Below are 23,746 nucleotides of genomic sequence, written 5' to 3'. Positions count from 1 at the left end.
AAAGTAAATAAAAAAGGGAAATAGGTTTCTCCAAAATGATGGTGTCTGCCTTACGTGTATCTCTGGAAAATGATGATCAGAACGTCATTACATTTTGACTGAATGTCCATAGAAAGTATAACAATCTATGAAACATTTACATTTGAATGCATATTAATATGCAGAAAATATATAGACAATAAAAACGTTTTCCATTGTTAAACTATCCTTATGGTTTTAATAGCAAAAGACATTTTTAACCAAAAATTCCAATGGCGCTTTTATGATGAGGACATCACATAACCAGTGTTACTGTGTAATAGATAATGTCTCCATATGGCCAGAATATGCCGATAAGTACTCGTGTTGTAAATCCAGCAGGTGTCGCAAACTCTACCCCCAGACAGGCCGAAATCTTTGGCCACCGAATGTTGTCATTTAAAAAAAAAGAAGAAGAAAAAGACTATTGGCCTACGCTGGTGATCCGGTTTCAGCTGTACACGTGAGCCTTTTCCACACGAACACGTCCATACACAATGGGCAAATAAATGAATGAGTGACAACACAGGGGGGCAAAAGAGCTCAGAATTGGGGCGCCGGTGCACACGAGGACCGTTGGGGGAAAGAACCCACTTTAAGAAATGATTTAGTCATTGTCTACAATATATTTATCTTGTACTTTCTAAAACAAGCATCAAACTGCTGAAGCCATTGTTCGAAGTAAATTCAACAACAATGTAACAAATGCTCTTTGGATTTTTAGATGTCCTGCCATCAGGTCGCTTGTTCACTTTTGAAATACGCTGTTTGAAACTCCCGTGATTCCACAGAAGAGGGTTTTTTTTCTTCTTACATCTTCATGTTAACGCCAGACAAGCGCCCCAAAGGCTCACTTCTTGCAGCGAGCACGCTCCGCCTTCTCGAGCGTCTCCGGCGCTGCGCTTTAAATAGCAGCTGTTTAAAAGCTGCCCACCATTCTCCTGTCTGCTGTGCAGCTCGCAGTCTCCATCCGCACAGCGCACCCCCTTCCCCCTCAAACCTCCCGAACTCATTCACATATTCCTCAAATAATAAAAACCCCTTTTCCCCACACCCCCGCCCCCCCCTCCTCCCCCCACAAAGGAGACATCCCGCAATGTCGGCCGCCAGCACCGAGACCAGCGCCCCGCTGCCGACCGTCGCCAGCCGCGTCTTCTTCCAAGGCGCGCCCGGAGTGGGCTGCGTGGGGACCGGCCCCATCAGCACCGGCGACGACCCGGTCCAGAGGAGACAGGGCAAAGTGACGGTCAAGTACGACAGGAAGGAGCTGCGGAAAAGACTCGTCCTGGAGGAGTGGATCATCGAGCAGCTCAGCGAGTTGTATGACTGCGAGGTGAGCGGATGATGCACGTTACCTACCGGGCGCACTTTGAACACCGGCACCCTCCGAACCACACGGAGCGCCTCGGGAGACAGGCGGACGGAGTGACACGAGGGGACAATGGTCCAGGCATGATTTATCAATGTGATGACTTTATGGTTTAAACCCAATCAATTTGGAACTCACTTAATGGCACTTAGTGTGTTGTATCTCTGCTGTTGTATACGTGTGCGTTTGAGTTACATTTTCAGTTAAACCCGCTGCTCATCTGTGGTTGTCGTTGCTTCATTTCTCTGGTCCTTGCAAAGGCGTCATAAAAAAAAGCCCCCATATTTGACTGCGAACCCCCTCAGCCTCCATTAGACGGTCTGTGTCTATGGGTCCGTGGATGTCTCTTTGTCCTCTGCAACACTGATACCTGCTGGTTCGTGGCTAATGCGGGAATATCGGGGCCGTCAGAGCGACGATAAAAGCTGTGTGGTGTCACAATGTTGCTGTTAGAACTGCGACTTCGACATAATGTCGACATAATTAACACGGGCCCGTGTGCCGTCTGTCGAGAGCAGGAGGAGCAGGAGGAGGAGGAGGTGGGAGAAACCGCACGGTTGCGCCTTTTGCGATCCATGTCGCCTCGATATTTTTGGACTGTGTCCATGTCTCAATATTTTGCTCGCGGTGTATTGACAAGCTCATTTTATCCCCAGCCGCTGGTATTCTCCTCTAAATCGGGCAATCCTCGAGAGCGAAAGCAATGTTAAGGGGCAAAGTTTGTATTTCAGGTTCACCGTTTGCGCGATGCTTTGAATTAATTCCTCAGTCGTTTCTGAGGCACATTTTTGACCTTTTAAACCCATTTCACCTTTCGAGGGATGACCTGTAGCCAGACGATATGGACGGCCCTATTAATCCGAGCTCTCTATAACATTTAGAGAGGGAGAGCGTTTGGGGAGAGGAGGGTGGCGATGGGGTGCGCAGAGTGGGGTAGGTGACGTGTGAGAGTATGGGTTTTATGACCCACAGTGCGCTGTGCGCGGGAGTCGGGGGAGAAGGAGAGGAAAGAAGGGCAGTGGGCTAAGGATGTGCTGATGCTGTGACTCTCCTCACCAGCCAATCGCATTCTCTGGCTCTGACCTCCTTCCTCGCAACAGAGGGTCTGCACAAGCGCGCACATACACTCACCGGCCACTTTATTAGGTACACCTGTCCAACTGCTCGTTAACAATTTCTAAGCAGCCAATCACATGGCGGCAACTCAGTGCATTTAGGCATGTAGACATTGTCAAGACAATCTCCTGCAGTTCAAACCGAGCATCAGTATGGGGAAGAAAGGTGATTTGAGTGACTTTGAACGTGGCATGATTGTTGGTGCCAGAAGGGCTGGTCTGAGTATTTCAGAAACTGCTAATCTACTGGGATTTTCACGCACAACCATCTCTAGGGTTTACAGAGAATGGTCCAAAAAAGAAAAAACATCCAGTGAGCGGCAGTTCTGTGGGCGGAAATGCCTTGTTGATGCCAGAGGTCAGAGGAGAATGGCCAGACTGGTTCGAGCTGATAGAAGGGCAACAGTGACTCAAATAACCACCCGTTACAACCAAGGTGGGCATAAGAGCATCTCTGAACGCACAGTACGTCAAACTTTGAGGCAGATGGGCTACAGCAGCAGAAGACCACACCGGGTGCCACTCCTTTCAGCTAAGAACAGGAATCTGAGGCTACAATTTGCACAAGCTCATCGAAATTGGACAATAGAAGATTGGAAAAACGTTGCCTGCTCTGATGAGTCTTGATTTCTGCTGCGACATTCGGATGGTAGGGTCAGAATTTGGCGTCTACAACATGAAAGCATGGATCCATCCTGCCTTGTATCAACGGTTCAGGCTGGTGGTGGTGGTGTCATGGTGTGGGGAATATTTTCTTGGCACTCTTTGGGTCCCTTGGTACCAATTGAGCATCGTTGCAACGCCACAGCCTACCTGAGTATTGTTGCTGACCATGTCCATCCCTTTATGACCACAATGTACCCAACTTCTGATGGCTACTTTCAGCAGGATAATGCGCCATGTCATAAAGCTGGAATCATCTCAGACTGGTTTCTTGAACATGACAATGAGTTCGCTGTACTCAAATGGCCTCCACAATCACCAGATCTCAATCCAATAGAGCATCTTTGGGATGTGGTGGAACGGGAGATTCGCATCATGGATGTGCAGCCGACAAATCTGCGGCAACTGTGTGATGCCATCATGTCAATATGGACCAAACTTCCTGAGGAATGCTTCCAGCACCTTGTTGAATCTATGCCTCGAAGAATTGAGGCAGTTCTGAAGGCAAAAGGGGGTCCAACCCGTTACTAGCATGGGGTACCTAATAAAGTGGCCGGTGAGTGTATGTATGCAACAAAAAAAAAACGCACGACCGCCGGCTCACAGTTAGTCTGTCGCCTCAGACTCAGCCAATCAGAGAGGAAACAGGCGGCGTTTTAAATGTGAGGCATTTTTTATTTATGTGATCTCCCACTATATAAATTGCAGTGTGTACGCATGTGCAGTTGGGAAACACCTGCGCAAATCACAGCAGGGCCCTGAATGTCAACATCAAAGCGTCATTGTCCGTGTGCCGACAGAGTGTTTTCTCCCCTTACTGAGGGCAAATAGGCTGTCTGTGTGTATGCAAACCCCTTGTGGGTTCTTGCAGCTCCACATTGCTTCCAAGGAGCAATCTTTGAGCCAAAGCTTCTTTTTGTCACTGCTGTCACCTTGAGTCCGAGCTTCCTCCTGCCCTGCCGTGGTTGGTTCTCACTTGAGTTGCAGAGAGCCGCATAGCCTGTCTGCGTGTGAACTGGTTTACATTTCAAAGCCGGGATGAGCTCTTGGCGGCATGTCAGTCTCCCGTCAGCAGCTGTGCTTGATCTAGAAGCCCTGTGACGCTTCGGCTGATGGATTTGATGTTTTGGATGAGGGCTGGGGTGCACCCGGCCCAGCGTGCATCTCAGTCGAGGAACCTTTGCCTTTCCTAATGGCTTATTTGTTTAATGCAAATACAAGTCAAAAGCACTGCTAAGTGCTGCACTCTGCTGTGATTGGTAGCATTCACGTTTTAAAAATAATCTTCCCCTGTCTCTACTTGTCCCTTTTCCCCAGACTTCAATCTAGATTTCAGTACAGACATTCCCAGTAGCATGACACCTCCTCATATTATGAATTTCACACAGCAAATGGGATAATATCACCTGATGGTCCCCTGATTCTCTGGCATTGTTGCTGGACTGATATCATGCTGGCTGTCGCAGTGCCGACTGGTAAAGACATGGAAGCTGGCAGCATTTCAGAGGACATGAAGGGAACAAAACCAGTACATCATTATTTTGAAGTGTTGTCACCGTGGTGTCATTGTTGAGGCTTGCTCTCATCTGTCCGTCCATGAATAGATGCAGTAGATGACAGCAGTGTTTTAGCAGCTGGACTTAACTGCTGAACACTGGAAGTCACACTATCCTCACGCCTGTTAACACCCCGTTTCCAGACCTAAATTAGACGTGGGTGTGGATTATCTGTGTGTTGACTATGTGTGTTTGAGAGAGAGAGAGAGAGAGAGAGAGAGAGAGAGAGAGAGAGAGAGAGAGAGAGAGAGAGAGGATGCTGTTCTGGCCGTGCTGGTTCACTATAAAGGTCAGCCTCTGTATCAGTTTCATAAGAAAACCTGATACGAGAAAGTGTAACAGAGTGTGTGACTTTGTATGTGCGGGTGCACTAAAGGCAAGTGAGTGCAGGATAGGTTAACTCAGATGATATTGATTTGGCTTTTATTAACAAAGAGGGGAGAACATGTTCTGTCCAAAATGTAAAAATAGGAGAAAAAATAACTTTTTCATTCTCTAAAATATATTCTGTACTTTCTAAAACAAGCATCCAAAACTGCTGATGTTATCTGTCAAATAAGTTCAAATGTTCCCCTTTAGATCACAGTGTTAACAATGCTCTTTGTATTAAGTATCCAAAATGTTTTTCAGGTCTCCGTTTATTCTCGTACAATAATGACAAGTCTAAGAAAATGGACGGCTAGCTGTTTAAAGTCATTGGCATGAGCTAAGAGTATAGAGTATAAGTCATATCCTCTAAAAATAAATCAAATTAAAAGGAGAGGTGACATAATCACGGTATAATAATGTAAAACGAATCACATGTCTCTGCGCTAAATGTTAAGTAGTAAGCCATTAGATTAGCACAAAGACTGGCGAAGGCACAGCTGCTCCGCCTAAAAGTAAAAAAAAATGATTTGCAAACAAAATCCTGTACACAGTTTAATTTACAAAAGTACATTTACATGCGATATATGTCGTCTTCAACCAATCACCCATTTCATACCTGACATGCAAAATGGAAGGTATGAACTAAACTGTATGACAATCAGCAATAAAACACCAGTTTCACTACATCACTAATATGCCCAGAAAAAGCTTACATCAATCTATGGTCAGATTAAATAACAAGCATAAACTCCATAATGAATTCAACAAAACCTCACAAAGTTCTAGCCAGAAAAGTATAGATATTTTTGAAAGCAAGAATAATATTTGCCTCCCACCGCAGGAGTGATTGCAGTAACATATCATGTTACATCAGTGGATGAGGTTGATTGATGAAGTGCAGATCCAGAGCCAGCTGTTTCCCCTGGTTTCCAATCATTATGCTAAACCGTGAGGATTGTATCGTGAAATTCACAACTATTAACTGGCAGCTAGTGACAAGTAACTAAAGGAATCACGGTATAACACTGTAAAAAGAATCACAGTAAATAACTTTCACAGCAATTTATTACAGTGTAAGCTGGCCCTATGTTGGACCCAGCTTCAATTACAGGCATTACAGTAGAATCAAGAATGAACATGTTTGTGTAGTGTTTTATAAATTGCTGTTCGGCTTTTGTCCTTCACTTAATAGCATGACTACTTTTGGGAAGAATTCAAGAAAAAAGCACAACATGCCTTTATATATCTCCTTAAGGAGATTTCATGTAATTTTCCAAGTATTAGTCCTAAACTATCACTCAATAAAAATCATTTTTGAGTTCAGAAAGAATTTTAAGAGTAAAAATTTTCAATTTGCAGCCCTTCTTCTTTGTGTTGACAAAAAGGTACCCCACCGAAATCCCACCGTGAGAGACATGTCTAGACGTATTCAAGGGCAGATTAACGCTGAGGTCAGGGGTTTTTTATTTATTAAAAGGCAGATTGGTCACCGCGGCGATGTCCGTCTGAGAGCTCCTCATCAATGGAGGCTGTGGAGAATAATACATTGTGTGTGTGTGTGTGACTTTGCAGTTTCATGCATGTGTTGTTAAGGGTGCATGCAGCAGAATGAGGAACTCGGAAATGCCCTACTTTTTCACGGCCCCGCATCAATAGAGCCCCACTCGATGAAGCGCATTCATGTGTACGAGCACAGACACACAGCGCGTCGCACAGCGCTGTGCCCCTCAGACTTTGTGCGAGTTTGTTTGTGTGTGTTTTTTTTATATCATCATACATTTCTGCTTTATTCCGCTGTATCTCTGGGAAATATGGCGATGGGTTAGGGTTACTTTCCCATGAATGGATGAGCAGGAGCCCCGGCATCCAATTGTAACAAACACACACACACACACACACATTTGTCAATGTGCGTATTTGGATGAAATGAAGCAAGAAGGAGTAAGATTTTGAGCATCTTCTCCTGGATAATACTAATACTGTGTGTGTCATATGAACAAAGTAATGTGTGTTAAGTTGCTGATATCTAGGTTAAAATAAACAAAATGACCTTGTCCATAACAGGACCCTTTACTCGCTGGGAAGGGGAGCTCCCGTGTATCTCGGGAACCTCGTGGGGCAGCGGAGGAGGAGTAAGCGGTGCAATTCAAGCCCAGCCATTAGCGGTGGTCAATAAGTTTAGGAATGGAACGCGCACACATATCGACATTCAAAGGCATTGGGTTTCCATTGAAGTTATTGTAGACATAGAGGTGTAGGCAGACACTACTTTATGTTCCAGGCTACTGCTGTGCTGCAGGTTTACGCAGTGGCTTCATTGTTTCGCCCCAACGACCAAACTCAAATGGATTTAATTCAGTGACCAATTGAACACATCTTTATTTTTCTCGTTCACCATTAATTTAGTTACAGGCCGGCAGAAAGATGCGCCCATCTGATCCATCGAATGTTTGTTTTCACCGTGACCCTGATGTGTTTGTGGATGTGGCACGTAAAGGTTGTGGGCGAGTTGGTTATCTACCTCACCGCCATTTCGACTGCACGGACAAAAATAAACGCTCACCTAAACGTCTGCCCAAGCACGTGGTGACACATTTCACGTACAGCACCCGCGGCTTTCATGCATCTGCCCGGCAAGCAAATCAGAGGTGTCAAAAAGACGACCTGTCAGCGCGCCGCTAGCTGTGTTAAACAGCAGATAGAATAATATTTATTACAAAGGTTACAATGTGTTGTTCCCATTTAAACAGGCTTCATCATGCTGTCGATCTTCACCGTTATCTTCCTCTCTAGTTTCAACTCCCGACCCACCGGGACACCCACCCACCTGTTTTCCATTCTCCTCTTCGTCTCCTCCTCCTCCTCCTCCTCTCAGTGATTCTCCCTTGAGCCTTTGGTTCTGCTGGCATCCTGGTGGCTTTCACATACATCTACATTAGTCATTTTACGTCTGTAATGGACACCGCTTATCACGAATGCCTTCCAAGTGTACTACATCACCCCAAAACATAATAAAATGTTCATTTCTTCTTTCAGCCTACACCTGTCTCGTTCCATTTTGTCCCACGTCCTTCGTGGTTTCCCACTCTATTAACCCTGTATGCTGTTTTTTTTTGGTGTGAGCTGTGATAACACAATGCTGTCAAAGTGGTTTGAGATATTTCTGCAAACCCCAGGGAGGAATATCAGTCTGCCAGCTGCATGGAAGTGAAAATAAAGATGATATGGTGAGAAATGAAATGATCTGGATAGAGGGAAATGTCTCCAGGCTGGTAACTTGAATTATAGGCCTTATATATAGCCAACCGGGGCCGTAGACTTAGCGAGAAGGCAAAAACATAAATGTTGACCATTGCCCAGCCACATGCCACATGCCGAAACGTTTCAAAAAGGGAAAAGCCGCAGAGACAGTGAAAGTCTAGAGAAAGTTGACTTTTCACACTCACACACTGACTTTTCTTGTCTTTCTCCGACTTCCCCTCCCTTCCTGCGATGTTCCAGTTAGTCACTGGTTTCATTGTCGGCAGGCCAACGCAATTCATAAACTGACTGCGCACAAACACTGACTCACTCTCTGTGGTTGGCACCGGCAAAAGAAGCAAAAACACGGCTGTCGCCCGCGCTTGTCGGCGAGAGGGAGGCCGAGAGGAGGGGGGGGGGTGTTGTTTTGACTTTCAAAGTCAGCGAGGTGTGCCGTTCCCTTGCACGTCCGCCTTTGCGCGCGCGGCCAATGACTGTGCACATTCGGCAGCAGTGGTAACGCGGCCATCAGCACGGAGGAGATCTTCCAAATCCGCGGCCGCGACCTCGCAACAGGGGGGTTTTCTGGTTGCCTTCTGAATTTGAACAAATCCATTCAAGAGTTGCTCAAAAGTGGACGTGGGAGGCGTTGAGGAGGCCTCAGATCTGAACCTCAGCGGCCCGGGGCGAGTCCTCTGTGTGGCTAGGCGAACGTACACCGACTGGGTTCGGCGCTGTTTGGGTGTGTCGACTACGTCGCCCCGTCAAAGCCATTCGTTGCTACAAAAGTGAGGGATATAGTTGTGTTTCTCACCTCGGTGGGAAGTGGTCGGGGGATCCTAAAGCAAAGTGAACGCGTTTACAACTCAAGGACAATGCTATCTGCCCCCCGCTACAATACACGAAATAGAGCGCCTATGCTGACCGTGAATCTGTACTAGGCCGTTGTTATCTATGGTGGGAAGTCTTTCCCCACAGAAGGATTGGGCGTGCAAAACAAGGACGTGGTTGGATGCCAACAGGCAGCTCAGCCAGTCGATTGATTGACATCCGAAACTACAACCCTTTTGTGGGAGAAGCAACCTCCCCATTGAGCAGTGAACGAAGGGTTTTGACGTTAACATCATGGTTACCTTGCAAAATTCTGGGGGTGGAATCATTATTTTCTACTGGGATTCTTCTTTGAGGATTAACCCCCCCCCCCCCCCTCCCAACACAGTTCCCCTCTCTGATATACAATGTCCTCTAGAGTACAGCTGAATCAGCGCGGGAAAGAGCCGTTGCTGCAGCAGCCAACTTCATCCAGTGGAGTCACATCATCCCCGCCGGATGGTTTCAGCAAATTGCACCGCCGGAGGGGGAGGGGGGGGCGTTGAAATAGATGCAGAGTCAAAATACTTCTAAGAGCCCTTTAAGTAAGGGTGTCACGACGGATCAGTTGATTCTTTGTTTTCACATAGATCAGACTTGGTCCTACCCTTCATTCTGCCGTAGTTTCTCTCTCTGCTCGCACGGACTCCTCAGATGAATTCCTCCCTTCGATGTGACACACTTAGAGGCGGGAACAAAGCTGAGCTGAGAGCTTTTACTGTGTGGCACAATCATCATCACAGTGAGCAAATCTGATCACTACCCATCCACCTGCATCTTAATTTCCCTCTTACATAGTCAAATCATTACTCTCATACATAGCTGTCGCCATTTCTTTTCATTCCCTTTTCCCGGCCTTGTGCACTGCTCAAATTGGCCTAATCTCTCTGCATGTAGTGTCTAACAAACACCTTTATTTCACATTTCACATGAAGTCTTTTTTTCTTTGCAATCTAATTATATTACTATACTAAAGACAATTTCAATAATACGTTTGCAGCAATCCATTATTTAATAATTATTGGTAGATTATGGACCTGTGTGCGTGCACAAAAAAAATTCCACTCACTTGACATAATTATATTTCCGTGACGTGAGCCATTGTCTAGTCAAGAGGTATTTGCCACTGTTTGGTACAGCTGGTAGTTCAGGTTCGTAGGCTATGAATAGGAATAATAATCATGAATCACTTGGCCCACGAGGTTCACTCTTTGTTCACGGAGAGTGTCTGAATGGAGTTTGAGGTGAGTCAAGGGTTCGGGCGGCTCGCGTTAACCTTGTGGCAGACGAACCTGTCGGAAGACAACGCCGCCGGCTGCTCCGCTGTTGGTGAAAACAAGCCTGACGCACACTTTCTCCGCACCGACAACAAAAAAACAAACACACTGGCGGGCTCTGTCTCGTCTCTCTTCTGCTCGCTGGCTCTCGCACAAAATCGACTCAGAGATGCCTTCATTACAACAAACACTTTGCTCCCTGTTATCTTTCTTGCACTCAATCACGCTATCGTCCACATAGAAGACACTGTGTGTGTCTTCTGCATGCAAGCGCACACTCATCTGCTCTCATCAAATGGGGCTTCTATTCTTTTGTAATGCATGCACAAATATACAAAAACACGTGCACAAATTCTAAATCCCATTCCCACTTTCACACTATCACACTATAGAGGTTGTATAATGCAGAGATCATACTTTTCTCCCAACATTAACAATATAATATGAACAGAGAGGTAACAGTTACTAATATTATAATCTCCCTCACATATTGTGAATGCATTTGTTTCTCAATCAATTTGTTGAAAATCCTCAGCAGCACATTGAAGAAGATGTCATTTTTCCATCGTCATTTTTTATGCAGTTTGCAAATGAAATCTTCAGTACGCCTATGGGTAGGATGATGATGATGATCCTGAGGTTGTCTCTTCATCTCTGCACACGGTGTAAGAATACCAAGCTGGATCCTACATGAAATATTAATTCATTTAGGTTGAGGTTTTGTATGAGCTGTATAAATGCTTTTCTTTTCTCTCTGCAAAATCTGTGTAAAATAAGATGCAGGTTTCAGTCTCCCTTTGAGTGTGTGCCTTTCCTGTCCCTTTTAAGTCTCATGCTACTGTGCGCTGTCATTTTATCACCCTGGAAGATGGAAAAAATCATCTTCCCTGGGGGAGGGGCAACTGACTGCTGTGACCTCAGATATTTCGGACTCTCAATCACCAGCAGGACGGCAACAACTTCAGCGTTCATCTGCATGAGTCCGTGTGTGTGTGTGTCATTGGCGATTGCCTGCAGTCATGCCTCACACACACAGGCCACGCTTGCCCTGGTCATCATCCATCACAGTGACAGAGGTTGACAGAGTGCGTGCTGACAAGTGGAATATTCAGACGGACACACACACACAGCAGTGAAACTGAGAGAATAACCAGCTTACTATAGATGGATAGACTCACATGTTCATCTCTATCATTTGGTTAAATATCTTCCCTGTTGCCGAGGCAGCGAACTCAGTGCCCTGCTCACATTTTAAAGTCGGTAGGTAGCAGCTTTCAGGCGTAAACAAGCTGCCCTTTGCAGACGGGGCGGCTGTCTCTGAGGGTCTGATATTCTAGTTTGGATCTCTAATGGGTGTCATCTGCCCTGAGGGAATCATAAACTCGCTCATCTCTGTCAGTCAATATTTTAAAGCCACATTTTGAGAATTTTTGGCGGTGTGTGCAATCTCCATCCATACTGTCAATGAAGTTAAAAGGAGGAGGGTATGATGATGATGTTCTGTCCATAAAACAATATAGATACTGTGTTAAGGACGGGGTACGCAGAGGCAGGCAGGAGGACCCAAACGCAAACCTAATAAAAGTAAATAAAATAAAAGTACTCCGAAACTACAAAATCATAACGGTCAACAGTAACAAAACGCAAAGGGGAACCGGGAACCAGGAACATGCATCCATGCAGATCATCCAGAACATACACGGAGAACAGGCTACAGACTACATACACGCAAACACCACAACATGCAATGACGCGACAAGGGGCATAAGACCCACAGGGCTTGAATATACAGGGGAGGTGCAGGTGATCGGACACAGGTGGAAACAATCAGACACTGCAGACAATCACAGGGGAAGACAGGACAAGGCAGGAAGTGAAGTTAACCCCTTTATCTGCTTACATTCAACCTGTGATTTAAAAGGTTCCTTTAGCTTAGTAGTTACAGTATGCACTCTGTGCGAAAGGAGCACATTGACATAAATATTTAAAAATACCTTATTTTGACTCCTTTTAAGAGGAAGATAATCCACACATTTCATCTGTCTTCTCAGTTTGAAATGCCTCCCCAGTTCTGTTCATTTCCATATAACCTCAGCCCTCTGGTTCCATAGCACACTCTCCTCTATCCTAATAGCTGACACTCTGATATGTTCTGCCACATTCCCTCATTTCTACGCCGTCCTTTACTGTTTCCTTAATGAGGAGGGATTTCAGAGCGAGACCCTCCCGCTAAGACGCACATAGTGGTTTCAGAGGAGGAGGTCAAAGGGGGCGCTCGTCTGCAGGGAGACTGAGATGCTTGAAATGCAGGTTCTGTAAATGCTTCGGCTCAGATAGGCACTGTGTGTGTGTGTGTGTGTGTGTGTGTGTGTGTGTGTGTGTGTGTGTGTGTGTGTGTGTGTGTGAACCAATGCAAATGAGATATGTGCAAACACGGTTTGAGATTCTCTGATGTCAAATGGATTTTAGACTATTGGTGGTTGTTGCTTATGTTAAGATTAGACGCCATTATTTTCATATTCATCATCACTGTAAATGTAGAAGAAAAACTCCAGTTGTAATAGTTAATTTATTTCTAGCCGTGCCGTTAAACACAACACGTACCACTCGTTTTGGTGGTATTGTAATTTAAAAAGCACAAATGTGAGCTAATTCATTTTGGTGCACATCAACCCACGCAAAGAGTGAAATAACAACGACTGAGCTTTATTGCTGAGAGCTGAAATCTAATCGTCCTTCCATCCTCCCCGTTCCTGTCCCTGAATACCAGTGCATGCTCCAGGCAAAAGCATAAAGAAGTCCTCTGAGAGCACACAAACACACACTCGCACACACACACCCGGCATGATTTAAAACTCAAAGCAGTTTTAGTGTTATGTCCTGTGCAAAGGGAGCCAGGGATCATCCACCACACACCAGAAAACGGATTTTTTAATGTTATGGCTGAACATTTTAGCGAACGATGTCATATATTTTGATCATCGAAGCAAATGAGAACCACACTGCAATAAAAGCTCAATATATGATCCGCTTATCAGCAGCCAGTTACTTACTTTTAACTGGTGTGAATGTATTTGTTGGGGCTTGAATTGACGCGAGCCGTTACGATTAAACCAAACAACCCAATTAGTGAGCCGAGAGAGATAAATGCCACAAAAAGCTAAAGAGTAGGCTATTCATTTTGATGACTCTTTACCTAAACCTGACTGTAAACCTGAGTTAGGGATGAGACAAGGAAGGACAATGAAGCGTAAGATGATTGGATTTTGGACAGTCTTAGGATTGTCCTGCATTGTCAATCGATGTAGGCAGAGGACCTGAATTGTCTAATTTGGCCGTATTCCATAGCACAGTCAGTGTTGCTACTATCACGCAGTATGTTGTTACTCAGCAGTTTGTAAATGCCCCATTTGGACATAAAAGCTGCTCCTGCAGATGTGTGGTTTTTTTTTTTAGCTCTCGTTTTCCAGAAGGCCGATTTTTGAAGATTGGTGAAGTCTAAGCCGGGGGGAAAAGGGTTGATCCTCCCTCTGTGCCTCTTTTGCGCGAGCCCTGCGGTCAAATGAGATGAACCAGAGGGACACGGGACCTTTGAAGTGGTGTTGTGCAGAATACCGCCTCTAGACCGCAGAGCCACTGAACGGCCCGGCCCCGGCAGCGCGGCGTGGCGCGATGACATTTCCATATGATGTCTGTTCCTAATAAGCACATAAACATGTGTTTGGAGCCTTGAGTGCAGAACTGTGGAAACAGTGCTTTCAAGGCAGAGGTGAAATAAAGGCAGCAGAAATGAGTGTAGGTGTAAGTGCGATTATTTTAGTAAAATGAAAAAAAAAAAAAGCATGACAAACCGTTGCATCACTGTTTTACGAACTTCTGTCCAAAACAAAATGATTGTTTAGTTTTCTCGCTTGTGAATCCGTCTCAGCCACTCACTAACCAAGAGATCTTTTGTGTTTCAGGAGGAAGAGATGCCAGAGGTAGAAATAGACATCGATGACCTGTTGGAGGTCACCAGTGACGATGAAAGGGCCAGCAAACTACAGGTACACCCCCGAGGCCGTGTCTGTTATTATCCTACCCATCATCTAAATTCCACTTAAAAGCTATAACTTAAGCATGTTTAAACCCAGCCCATCTGTTCCCCAATTACTGACTGTTTAGTGGTCGTAGACTGCAGCCTCATTACGGGACCAATTACAAAAATAATTTTTCAGTCAAACGAAATCTGCATCGCTGCCTTTTCTAGTGTGTGCAATTGTACATATATGCTTTTAGTAAACAAATACATGAAAAATCCAAGACATGTGGAGAGAGTGTTTGATCATTTGAACATTTTTTCCATTTCTGCTTTTTACACAGGAATCCTTAACAGACTGCTACAAACCAACAGAGGTGAGTGTGCTAAGTGTGTCGGTCGAACAATTAATCCCTCCAGGTAATCGACCCGGCAGCTTGTGTGCGTAGTGCGTGACATTGGGTTGGACAGGCCACCCCTGTCTCCTGTGTGTGTGTGTTTGTGTGTGTGTGTGTGTCATTAGGTCACTCAATGGCATTCACTTCAAGGTCATTGGTACCCAAAGCTACACAATTGTTCAGCCAGGTTGACAGCCGTTGACACGTATCACACCTACACACACACACACACACACACACACACTTTAATCCCTACAGAATTTGGCACAGATGCCATTTTGCACACAATCCCACAAAGCAGATAACCATTGGGGAGAACAGAAAAAGAGAGACGCAACGTGGCAAAAGCATGGAGTGACGGAGGGAGAATGAAAGAAAAAGCCATTAGGGGAGGGGAAAAAAAGGTACACTGGGAAAATAACAGGAGATGAAGTGTGAGATAAAAGGTATTACAAAGAGGATGGAACAGAGGGGTGCAGATGAATATATGAAAAGACAGCTAGAGGCAGAAAGACAGACAAGAGCTTAGGGGAGGGAGCAAGAGGAAAGATGCAGTGGGGGGGAGAGAACAGGGGGAGGCATCAGTAACTGGGTCACGAGCAGAGTCACCCCTGATACAATGATGAATGATATTCTTGTCGTATACATCTGGCCTAATCCAAAGACTCCGTCCGTACTGAACAGTTTTCTTCTCACTTCCTTGCAGGTCTTCGTCCGTGAGTTGCTGGGCAGGATAAGGGGAATGAGAAAACTCAGTGCGCCAACGAAGAAGGGCCTATAATGGCTGTGATGTCGACCATCAACCAGTCATAAACCACGTCATCTCAGCTCCGCCTAATTAGCCCATTCAACACGGACAGCCATCACACAGAATAACTTATGTAAACAGCATTAGCAACGTGCAAAAAAGGCACCATAAACTCCATGCATATAGCACATAGCACTAGTCATTCATTTCCCAATCACGTAGAATAATAAGGTGTGTTATTATATTTGACAGTTGAAAGGTGCAGGGGAGAAAACAGCCGACGTGGTTAATTAAATAGCAAACAGCCACAATAAAATGTCACGCCCTGGAAACGCGGCGGACCTGCGAACTGTGCTATCGCGTGAACGCCACCTAGATCCACATTTCAGAGCCATAGTACAGCTGATGCTGTAATCCAAACAGCCATACAGAAGAAAACGCAGACAAAAAAAAAGGAGGTGGTAGAAAAAGGTCTGTCCTGCAGTAGGTGTGAAATTAGCCGTAGCACTACATAAGCACAGTGCTTCATTACCTTGTCATTTTTTTTACTGAGGTGTTTTGCTGTTACTTCTTTAAAAAATGTACTCTATGTTGCCATTTATTGTTAACGTGATTGAAATGTGGTCTTCAACGTTTTTTGTCCTACCTTAAAGTCACCCTGCCGCCAGACCCTGCAAGTATAAGGGCGCTCAGTACTTTTAGTTTAAGCACAAGGCATTAATCCATCTATTCTGTCCCTTCGTGATGTGCAAACTCTGCAAACGTGTTTTTGCAAGCAAGGCTAAAATTGTGTGGGGATTTTATTTATTTTTGTGGCTTTTTACCCACTTTTCACCACAGGGAAGCATGATGGGTGTTGCAGTTCTCCGTGTGAGGCTACGAGACCTGTATGATTGGCGGCCTTTCCTCTGAACTGTCATGCGATGTTGTCCGTTGTTCTCCCTCATCAGGACACATATCATGTTGTTGGTTTAAGTTGAAGCCTGAGGTCCGTACGTCGTGGTTGTTTCTCACTTAACTCTGCTTGCCTTTAAAAGGACATTCAGGATCAGTTCAGCACTGAACCTTAATCACTGACAAGCTTACAGGCAGATACAGTTGAGTCAGAATCTGAAAACCTTGAAGCTTAAAACCGGTTCGTCACCCAGGGAAGGTGAGGTAAAACTAGGAGTATTACATCTTAAACGTCATACGTCACGGCAGCATATTTGTGACACGGCATTTCCGCAGAGATTGCTTGTCAAATTTGTAAAAACATCTTCCAGTGGTTTGCAGAATTCTAAGATGTTGAAAACTTTTCCAGGTTGCAGGTGATATTTTGTAAAGGCATAATCCGAGGTTAAAGAGGTGGATTTCATTATTTATTGTTGTCTATGTGCACCAACACACTCTAAAACCTGTAGGCTCTGGTACAATCATGACTCTGTTATGGGGTTGGGCCCAGTTTCACTTCCGAGCAGTCAGTCGCGTACCGACCGGAATGGGGCAGACTTCAAATCTGCCATACGAAATACCCTCAGCTGCCAAAGACAAAAGCAGGGCAACGTTTCATTTTAACACTTGCAAAGCACCCGTCTTGCATGCTAACAACAGAGATATACAGAAAAAGAACACTGATGAAGAGTATAGATATTATGAACTTATAACCGAGCAAAAAATACCTTTTTTGACTTAGCCACCATGTCTGACTTTGTAGAACCTTTTGTGTGGAAAAAAAACGAGAGAATCCAGGAAACATTTTTAAATGGTGCTGTTTTTGATGTTCTTCCCTACTGTTTATTTTATAAAAACACATATTACACATAAATATAAACTCGCTGCCAGAGAAGTGAGTCTGAAGATCGGCTCGGTCTTCATTGATGGGTGGCGTATAGTCTTAAGCGACGTCCTCCTTGCATCTCCGTTGGGCACACTGGGTGATTTGGTTGAAAAAGTGTTTTCTGGATCAGGGAATTGGAAAGAAAGGTTGAAGAAGAAGATGGATCCAGGGCTCATGTCGAGGTACTCCATAGGATGTTCTCTGTCAGGGGTAATGGGCTAATATTTGATTATTGATGGGATCTAATTTTAAAGGTGTCCATACTAGAAAGCTTTATGTTTGCATGTCTTTTTAAAGTTGCATGTTAGAGGGAACATTTTGTTGGCCCGTAGCTTTTTATTTCACAAAATAAAACACTTTCCTTTTTATACCTTCATTATCATTATTAAGACTAGAATATTTAGTTTTGCAGTAGCAGCTTTGTCTGTCTGTACATCCACAATAGGCGTTCCTGTTTTTAAAATGTAATGTGGTGTGTGGTTTGTTTTTGCTGATAATAAAACTGCAACGACTGTGTACTGTTAAACAGACGCCTTCCCTGTGTGATTTTGTTTTATTTGTTTGGTAAAGAATGTGTCTTCGTGCTTTCTTTGAAAGGAATAGTTTAACACTGTCGGGTAAATGGAAAGCCGAGTGCCAGGCAGCAACAGGTTAGTTTAGCTTAGCATAATAACTGTAAACAGGGAGAAACAGCCAGCCCAGCTCAGTTCAGATGTAACAGAATCACAGTAATGAAAACAATCAATTGTGTTTAACTTGAACAAAAGCAAATGTCTATAATAAATATACGTCTCTGTTTCCAGTCTAAGTGCTAAGCTAAGCCAACCAACTGCTGTGTGTGCATGTGATCCTTGGCCTACGCATGTGCTTTGGTGCGCGAGGGGCATATTGGATTTTTGTGGTTGCCAAATGCTTCCCTTGTGAGAGCCACACGATGTGGCAGTAGTTTAGTAGGACAACCCTGTCTGGCCCTATAAAGACTTCATCGGGGTATGACATTATTGCTCAATGTGCGCATGAGTAGCCTTTCTCTGCAGCATGTCTAGCCACATATGGATTGGCCTACTGTACATTGTTGCTAGGTAGAAATTGCTGAGGGAACAAGTCCATCTCCCTAAAAAAACAAAAACAAAGCTCATACATTTTAATTATAGGAATATAGGGCAGTTAAGAGATGAGACAGACCGAGCGAGAGACACATAGTGAATGTACCAGACCTTTTATTCCCGCAGAGAGCGTAGATGCCTTCGGATTCACTGACACACATTCCCAAACGTGGACCTCAAGGCAGGAGGCGGAATTGCACACGCTTGCTGCGTGTTGGGGCGGGACAGAAAAGCCTAAGCGGTGCAGGGTAACAAGGCTGCGTGTGCCTTTAAATTCCATGACCCACTTTTCACAGCTGGGCCTGGCTGGCAGGGAGCGCTCGTGCGCCCTGACTTGAATAATTGGGACTGCAAGGTGAATGTGAGGAGAATAGCTGAGGACGGGAGCACCCCCCCCCCCCCCCCCCACACACACACACACACACACACCCACAACGACTCAGTCAGCTGGCTGCACACCAGCAGATCTCACACCAGCAGAGTGCCTGTCGGTCACGCCGTTTCAGGCCATTAAAACGGATGAGAAGGGAGACAGTTGTTTGTCAGAAGAAAGGAAATTATGTGGCTGTATGAAATTCGATTGGCAAGGGTGAGGAAGGGCGATTTACATTACATTACATGTCATTTAGCTGACGCTTTTATCCAAAGCGACTTATATATATATAATAAGTGCATTTCCACATAGACATACATGAGCTGTTGTTATCTGTTACACGGCCAAAGTACACTTTTCAAAGAACGCAAAAAAAACGCACCACATGTGCTAATGTTAAATAGCCAAGAGATCCTTACTGTACATTTCATGGCTTCCCATCCCCCTCCTCATTTTGTCATTCTCTCTCTTGACATTGCTCCCCACCCCCCTCACCCACCCACCTCCCTCCCTTGTGGATTATGTGATCTATCATGCCAATACCTCAGAAGGACACAAAGAGAGAAAGGGGGAAGGTTGGATTGAGGAGAGAAAAAAAAGACAGGCAGACACTGAATATGACCCGGGCGGCACAGAGAGAGATGAGAGAGGCTCGACACCAGCAGAATCCCCCCCCCCCACCAGTTCCCTACTGCTGAAATCCCATCTCTTCTCCACTGCTGTGGAACCCAACTGCAGCATCAGACCAATGCAGCAATTGGGCCCATACAGCCTGTTCACCGTGCAGACTAGACCTGCGCCACCACAAATCTCTCCTACCCGGGACGGTAGAGAGTAACCTCCAAGTGAGGTAGGGCGACGGGGGCGTCACGAGAGACAAAGAGTGGGCTTTGCAAAGTGGGCCAGACAAGTACGTCAAATTGAGCAATTTTCCAGCAGGGTTGTGTGTCTTTGACATCTACTGAATATTTGATTCTACTTTGAGTACAACCAAATCCCTGGGAATAACCTCCTTTCTCAACTCAGTATGAATACTATATAACACGCATGCATGTGTTCCACTTACGCTGCATGCTTGTGTGTGTGTGTAAAATCCTGCAGTGCACCTTGTGGGAAATCTATTTAATTTCACTACACTGAGCCCATTCAATTTTCCAGCAAAGAAAAGATGTAGGTGGGCACATGATCACACAGAATTTGTAGCCTACTTTGACTTTACCATCACTACTTTGACTACAACCACCACTAATACGCACAGCAGATCTGACTGAACGAGGGGAGTCTTGTGCGGCCGTCTGAAACAGTTCTAGTGAAAAGTTTGAAGCCCATTTGAATATTTACCTCAGTTATGCCTGTCTTCACCATCATGGATGATGCGTAGTACGAATTTAATGATAGTTAAAGGTGAGCATTAGACGTTGCCAATACTGATGCATCACTGCATAGGTATTGGGAATTAAATTGAGTTGAATTAGAGTCAAAAGTACATTACGTTACTGTGAAATGTATTGGAGTAGAAGTAAAAGGTAGTATAGTAATCATGGATGCATACAGAGTCAAGATGAGGTGTGAGTAAAGCTTTATAGTTAAGTAGCATGGAAACCCAAACCTTGCACAATACATGCCTGGATGTCAATAACAAACACGGCAGTGTAGACAATAACACTGTGACCACCCCAGGGATTAATGGCAGGGATTTGGAACTAATAGCACTATTTACTTGGTTCACATAGCCATATGTCTGCTGGCCTGTTTGTGTAGAAACTGCTTGTTTTTGAGGGTTGTTTTCTTTCTTGTGATTGGTGCTTTTCTGTGCAGTGGGATTAGATTGGTCCAATGTAAAAGGTCTCATACCTAGATACAGCATGCACCGTGCAGCAACTGTGCGTGTGTGTGTGTGTGTGAGTGTGAGTGAGTGTGTATGTGTGCTCAAGGCAGGGCAAGTCTATTTGGACAACATGGGGGGGATCTATTTATCTGCAGGGGGTGAGTTCCGATCATTCTCTATTATGCCATCTGTTTCTAGTGAATTATGTAGAGGCAGAGATAATTAAAGATGCTATTATCCCAACATGACTGCATGCTCCGGGCATTACATTGGCCGTATTTGATCCATACCCAACTATTATTTCCTCAACAAATAAATAAAACAAGTTAAAGCAGCAAAAAAGGCGTGAAAAGGCGGCATTGATAGAGTATACGTGGGTTACTCCATGACAGCAGTTGAACCTGCATAGCAACGTGCATTTTTATTCATTGCCAGAGTACGTGTGAATTCACCATGATGAGATCATCTGTAGAACTGAATAAATGAAATATGCAATAGGTAATCTGAGAAAAAAATAAAAGATTATAGGTGAAATGTTTTCATAGTCCAATATCCGTTGCTAAAGTGTTATCGCTCTTATCTTGTTTGTTTTTATTTTGTTGGCGATGTGTTTACTAATTGCCAACACAGAGGCATGTTTCTGCAAGCTGGTTCAAAATTTCTTTTTTTTGCATCGTTCACCTCATTTTCTCTTCAATTTTCACTTCATAATCACTACTTTATAATACAAATAGTTAATATGAAATATAAAACTGTCAAACCAGACTCACGCACTCACTGACCGACCATAGAATTAACAGAATTTGGGTTATGTGAGATTAGAAATTTGTGTTTTTTTTGTGTGTGTGTTTTTTTGGTGCTGGTCGCGGTGGTTTAAAGGGTGTTCGGTTTTAGTTTAAAAAAGGTGATATTCTGCAATGCACTAGTCAGGCTTTAAGAAAGTTTTTAACTAATTCCATCCGATCAAACCACAAATACACACTCTTAGCGAAGCAGATTAAAACTTAAATTTGAACTTTGACAGTTGCGTGTTATAGAAAGGAAATCAAGGGGCTTTAATGCCACCTATCCCAAGAGATAAAGAGATGCAGAAACATATCTGATCTCAGCACTAGTGTTTGCTGGCCCACGCCGTGGCACACACACACACGTCCACTAATTAATCCAAATAAATCAGCCAGGAGCAAAGAGGCCGCTAGTCCTGGGGAAAAAAAAGCAGATCGTTACCTCGATCTGCTTAGTGCTCGGCAGCCCTTAGCTCATCTTCCACGAGGACGAGCAGCATTAATCAACCAGAGGATCAGCATCCCAAAGGTGCAACGTCTGACATCCATTCCTTTGGAATCCTTCAAGTCATAAAGGTACTCGATGCCATGCGGAGAATCAGCGCTTGTATTCTTTCCATTGAGGGGATTGATGCCAGTGTAGAGAAAACCTTAGGATGCCTGTCCCTCGGGAACCAATTACAGACAGTTTGTGGTGACTTTCATCCACCACATTGAACACGTCAGCCTTAACCACCGTGGGGGGGGGTATCTTTGTCTGCAGGGGTGGTCTGAAATAGGCAAATAAGGGGGAAACGGTTAAAGTGAATAAGTAGTTGACTGTAAACAAGCTGAAAAGGTGAAATTGCTTTTCCGCTCTAGTCAGGTACAGAGAAGCCCAAAAGTGTGTTTGACTCGCACACCAACAGAGGAATTGACAAACAGCTGGTTGCCATGGTTTCGCTTGTGCCTGCACCAACCAGTAGTCATTTTATTGGGAGGTGAAGTGGGGGGAGGGGGGGGAAGCCTACAGAGTCTGGCAGCCATAGGAGCGCTATGAGTGGAGATTAGCATACATCAAGGAGGGAACGATGAATCCTTGATCAAATACCACTGGGTTTGTTGAAACAACAGTCTCCAATCTCATTTTGTCGGATTGAAAGGCTTCTTTGTTAAGGCGTGACTGTCAAGTGGAATATTTCACACATTTCCCATGCACTGTGTTTTCCATTGATGACAGATTTTGATGTTTGGTGAATTGATAAACCTGTGGAAATGTGACATAATGGATAATGAAAACTGGATCCATGCATACATATATTCCGAATATTAGACAAAACTCTGAATCTTGTTATTGTAACATCTTATTGATGTATCGACGCAGGTGAATTGTAAGGGCAGTGGAGTGTATAGGCTCGTGTAGTTTTGATGAGTCAAGCATTGTTAATTTAAGAAGAGAGCTCCCTCTGCTGGTCGTGTATATTAATAGCAACAGATTGACCAGATGTATGGCCCTGGATTTTGTTTGACAGCTTCTTCGCTCACATTCGCACAAATTTGCTGGCAGGACGGGTCTATTCATACCGTTGTTATCTTTCCTGTAATGATCCGATAGATCACAGTAAAGATTCTTACTAATTGAAAGTAAGAAAAGTTAAGAGAATAGGAGAGATTGTGGTGGTCTCAAAATGTGAATATGCACAAGGACCACTTGGTTTGATGTGTTGGTGTCTCATATGTAATCTCATTTAAAACATGCCGTAGTAAAAGAAATATATATATATTATATATATATATATTAATGCTATTTCTATTCCACTTCCCCATCCTGTCTGTGACCACTTGAACAGACACTAAAATATAGGTCAATAGCTCCCTGACAATGGTGAGACGTGCTGTTATCCCGTGATGGACACTAGATGTCAGCATGGCACTTCACACAGACCCGATGCACCTTCAACTATCTCATGTTTATCAAGCAGTACTTTTTCAACCAGTGGGCCTACAAATATCATAATATATTTTCCAGACATAGATGGACTAATTGTTCAATCGCTTAGCCAATTCTAATACAAATGCAAATTATAAAAGGTAGCGTGTGAGGCCTATTAGCGAATGAAGATGCATTAAAGAACCATAATTAAAGAAACGTTTGGTGGAAAATAGTGCGTGGAAAGTTTTTTTAAGAAAACGTTTATTCCTCTATTAGATGTGC

At 44.3% G+C, this 23,746-nt stretch overlaps 1 protein-coding gene across 1 annotated transcript; it reads left to right on the top strand.

The window, feature by feature from the left end:
• The first annotated feature begins 950 nt into the window (after nucleotides 1-950).
• On the top strand, nucleotides 951-17,986 carry ppp1r14c (protein phosphatase 1, regulatory (inhibitor) subunit 14C). The gene is made up of 4 exons (XM_037449772.2): nucleotides 951-1,351; nucleotides 14,440-14,523; nucleotides 14,840-14,872; nucleotides 15,600-17,986. The coding sequence occupies exons 1-4, from the start codon at nucleotides 1,115-1,117 to the stop codon at nucleotides 15,672-15,674; spliced, it is 429 nt and encodes a 142-aa protein (XP_037305669.1). The 5' UTR covers nucleotides 951-1,114; the 3' UTR covers nucleotides 15,675-17,986.
• Nucleotides 17,987-23,746: the final 5,760 nt, after the last annotated feature.

The sequence above is a fragment of the Pungitius pungitius genome, chromosome 20, assembly GCF_949316345.1.
Source record: "Pungitius pungitius chromosome 20, fPunPun2.1, whole genome shotgun sequence".
Classification (NCBI taxonomy): domain Eukaryota; kingdom Metazoa; phylum Chordata; class Actinopteri; order Perciformes; family Gasterosteidae; genus Pungitius; species Pungitius pungitius.
This window is presented reverse-complemented; position numbering and strand designations above follow the sequence as displayed.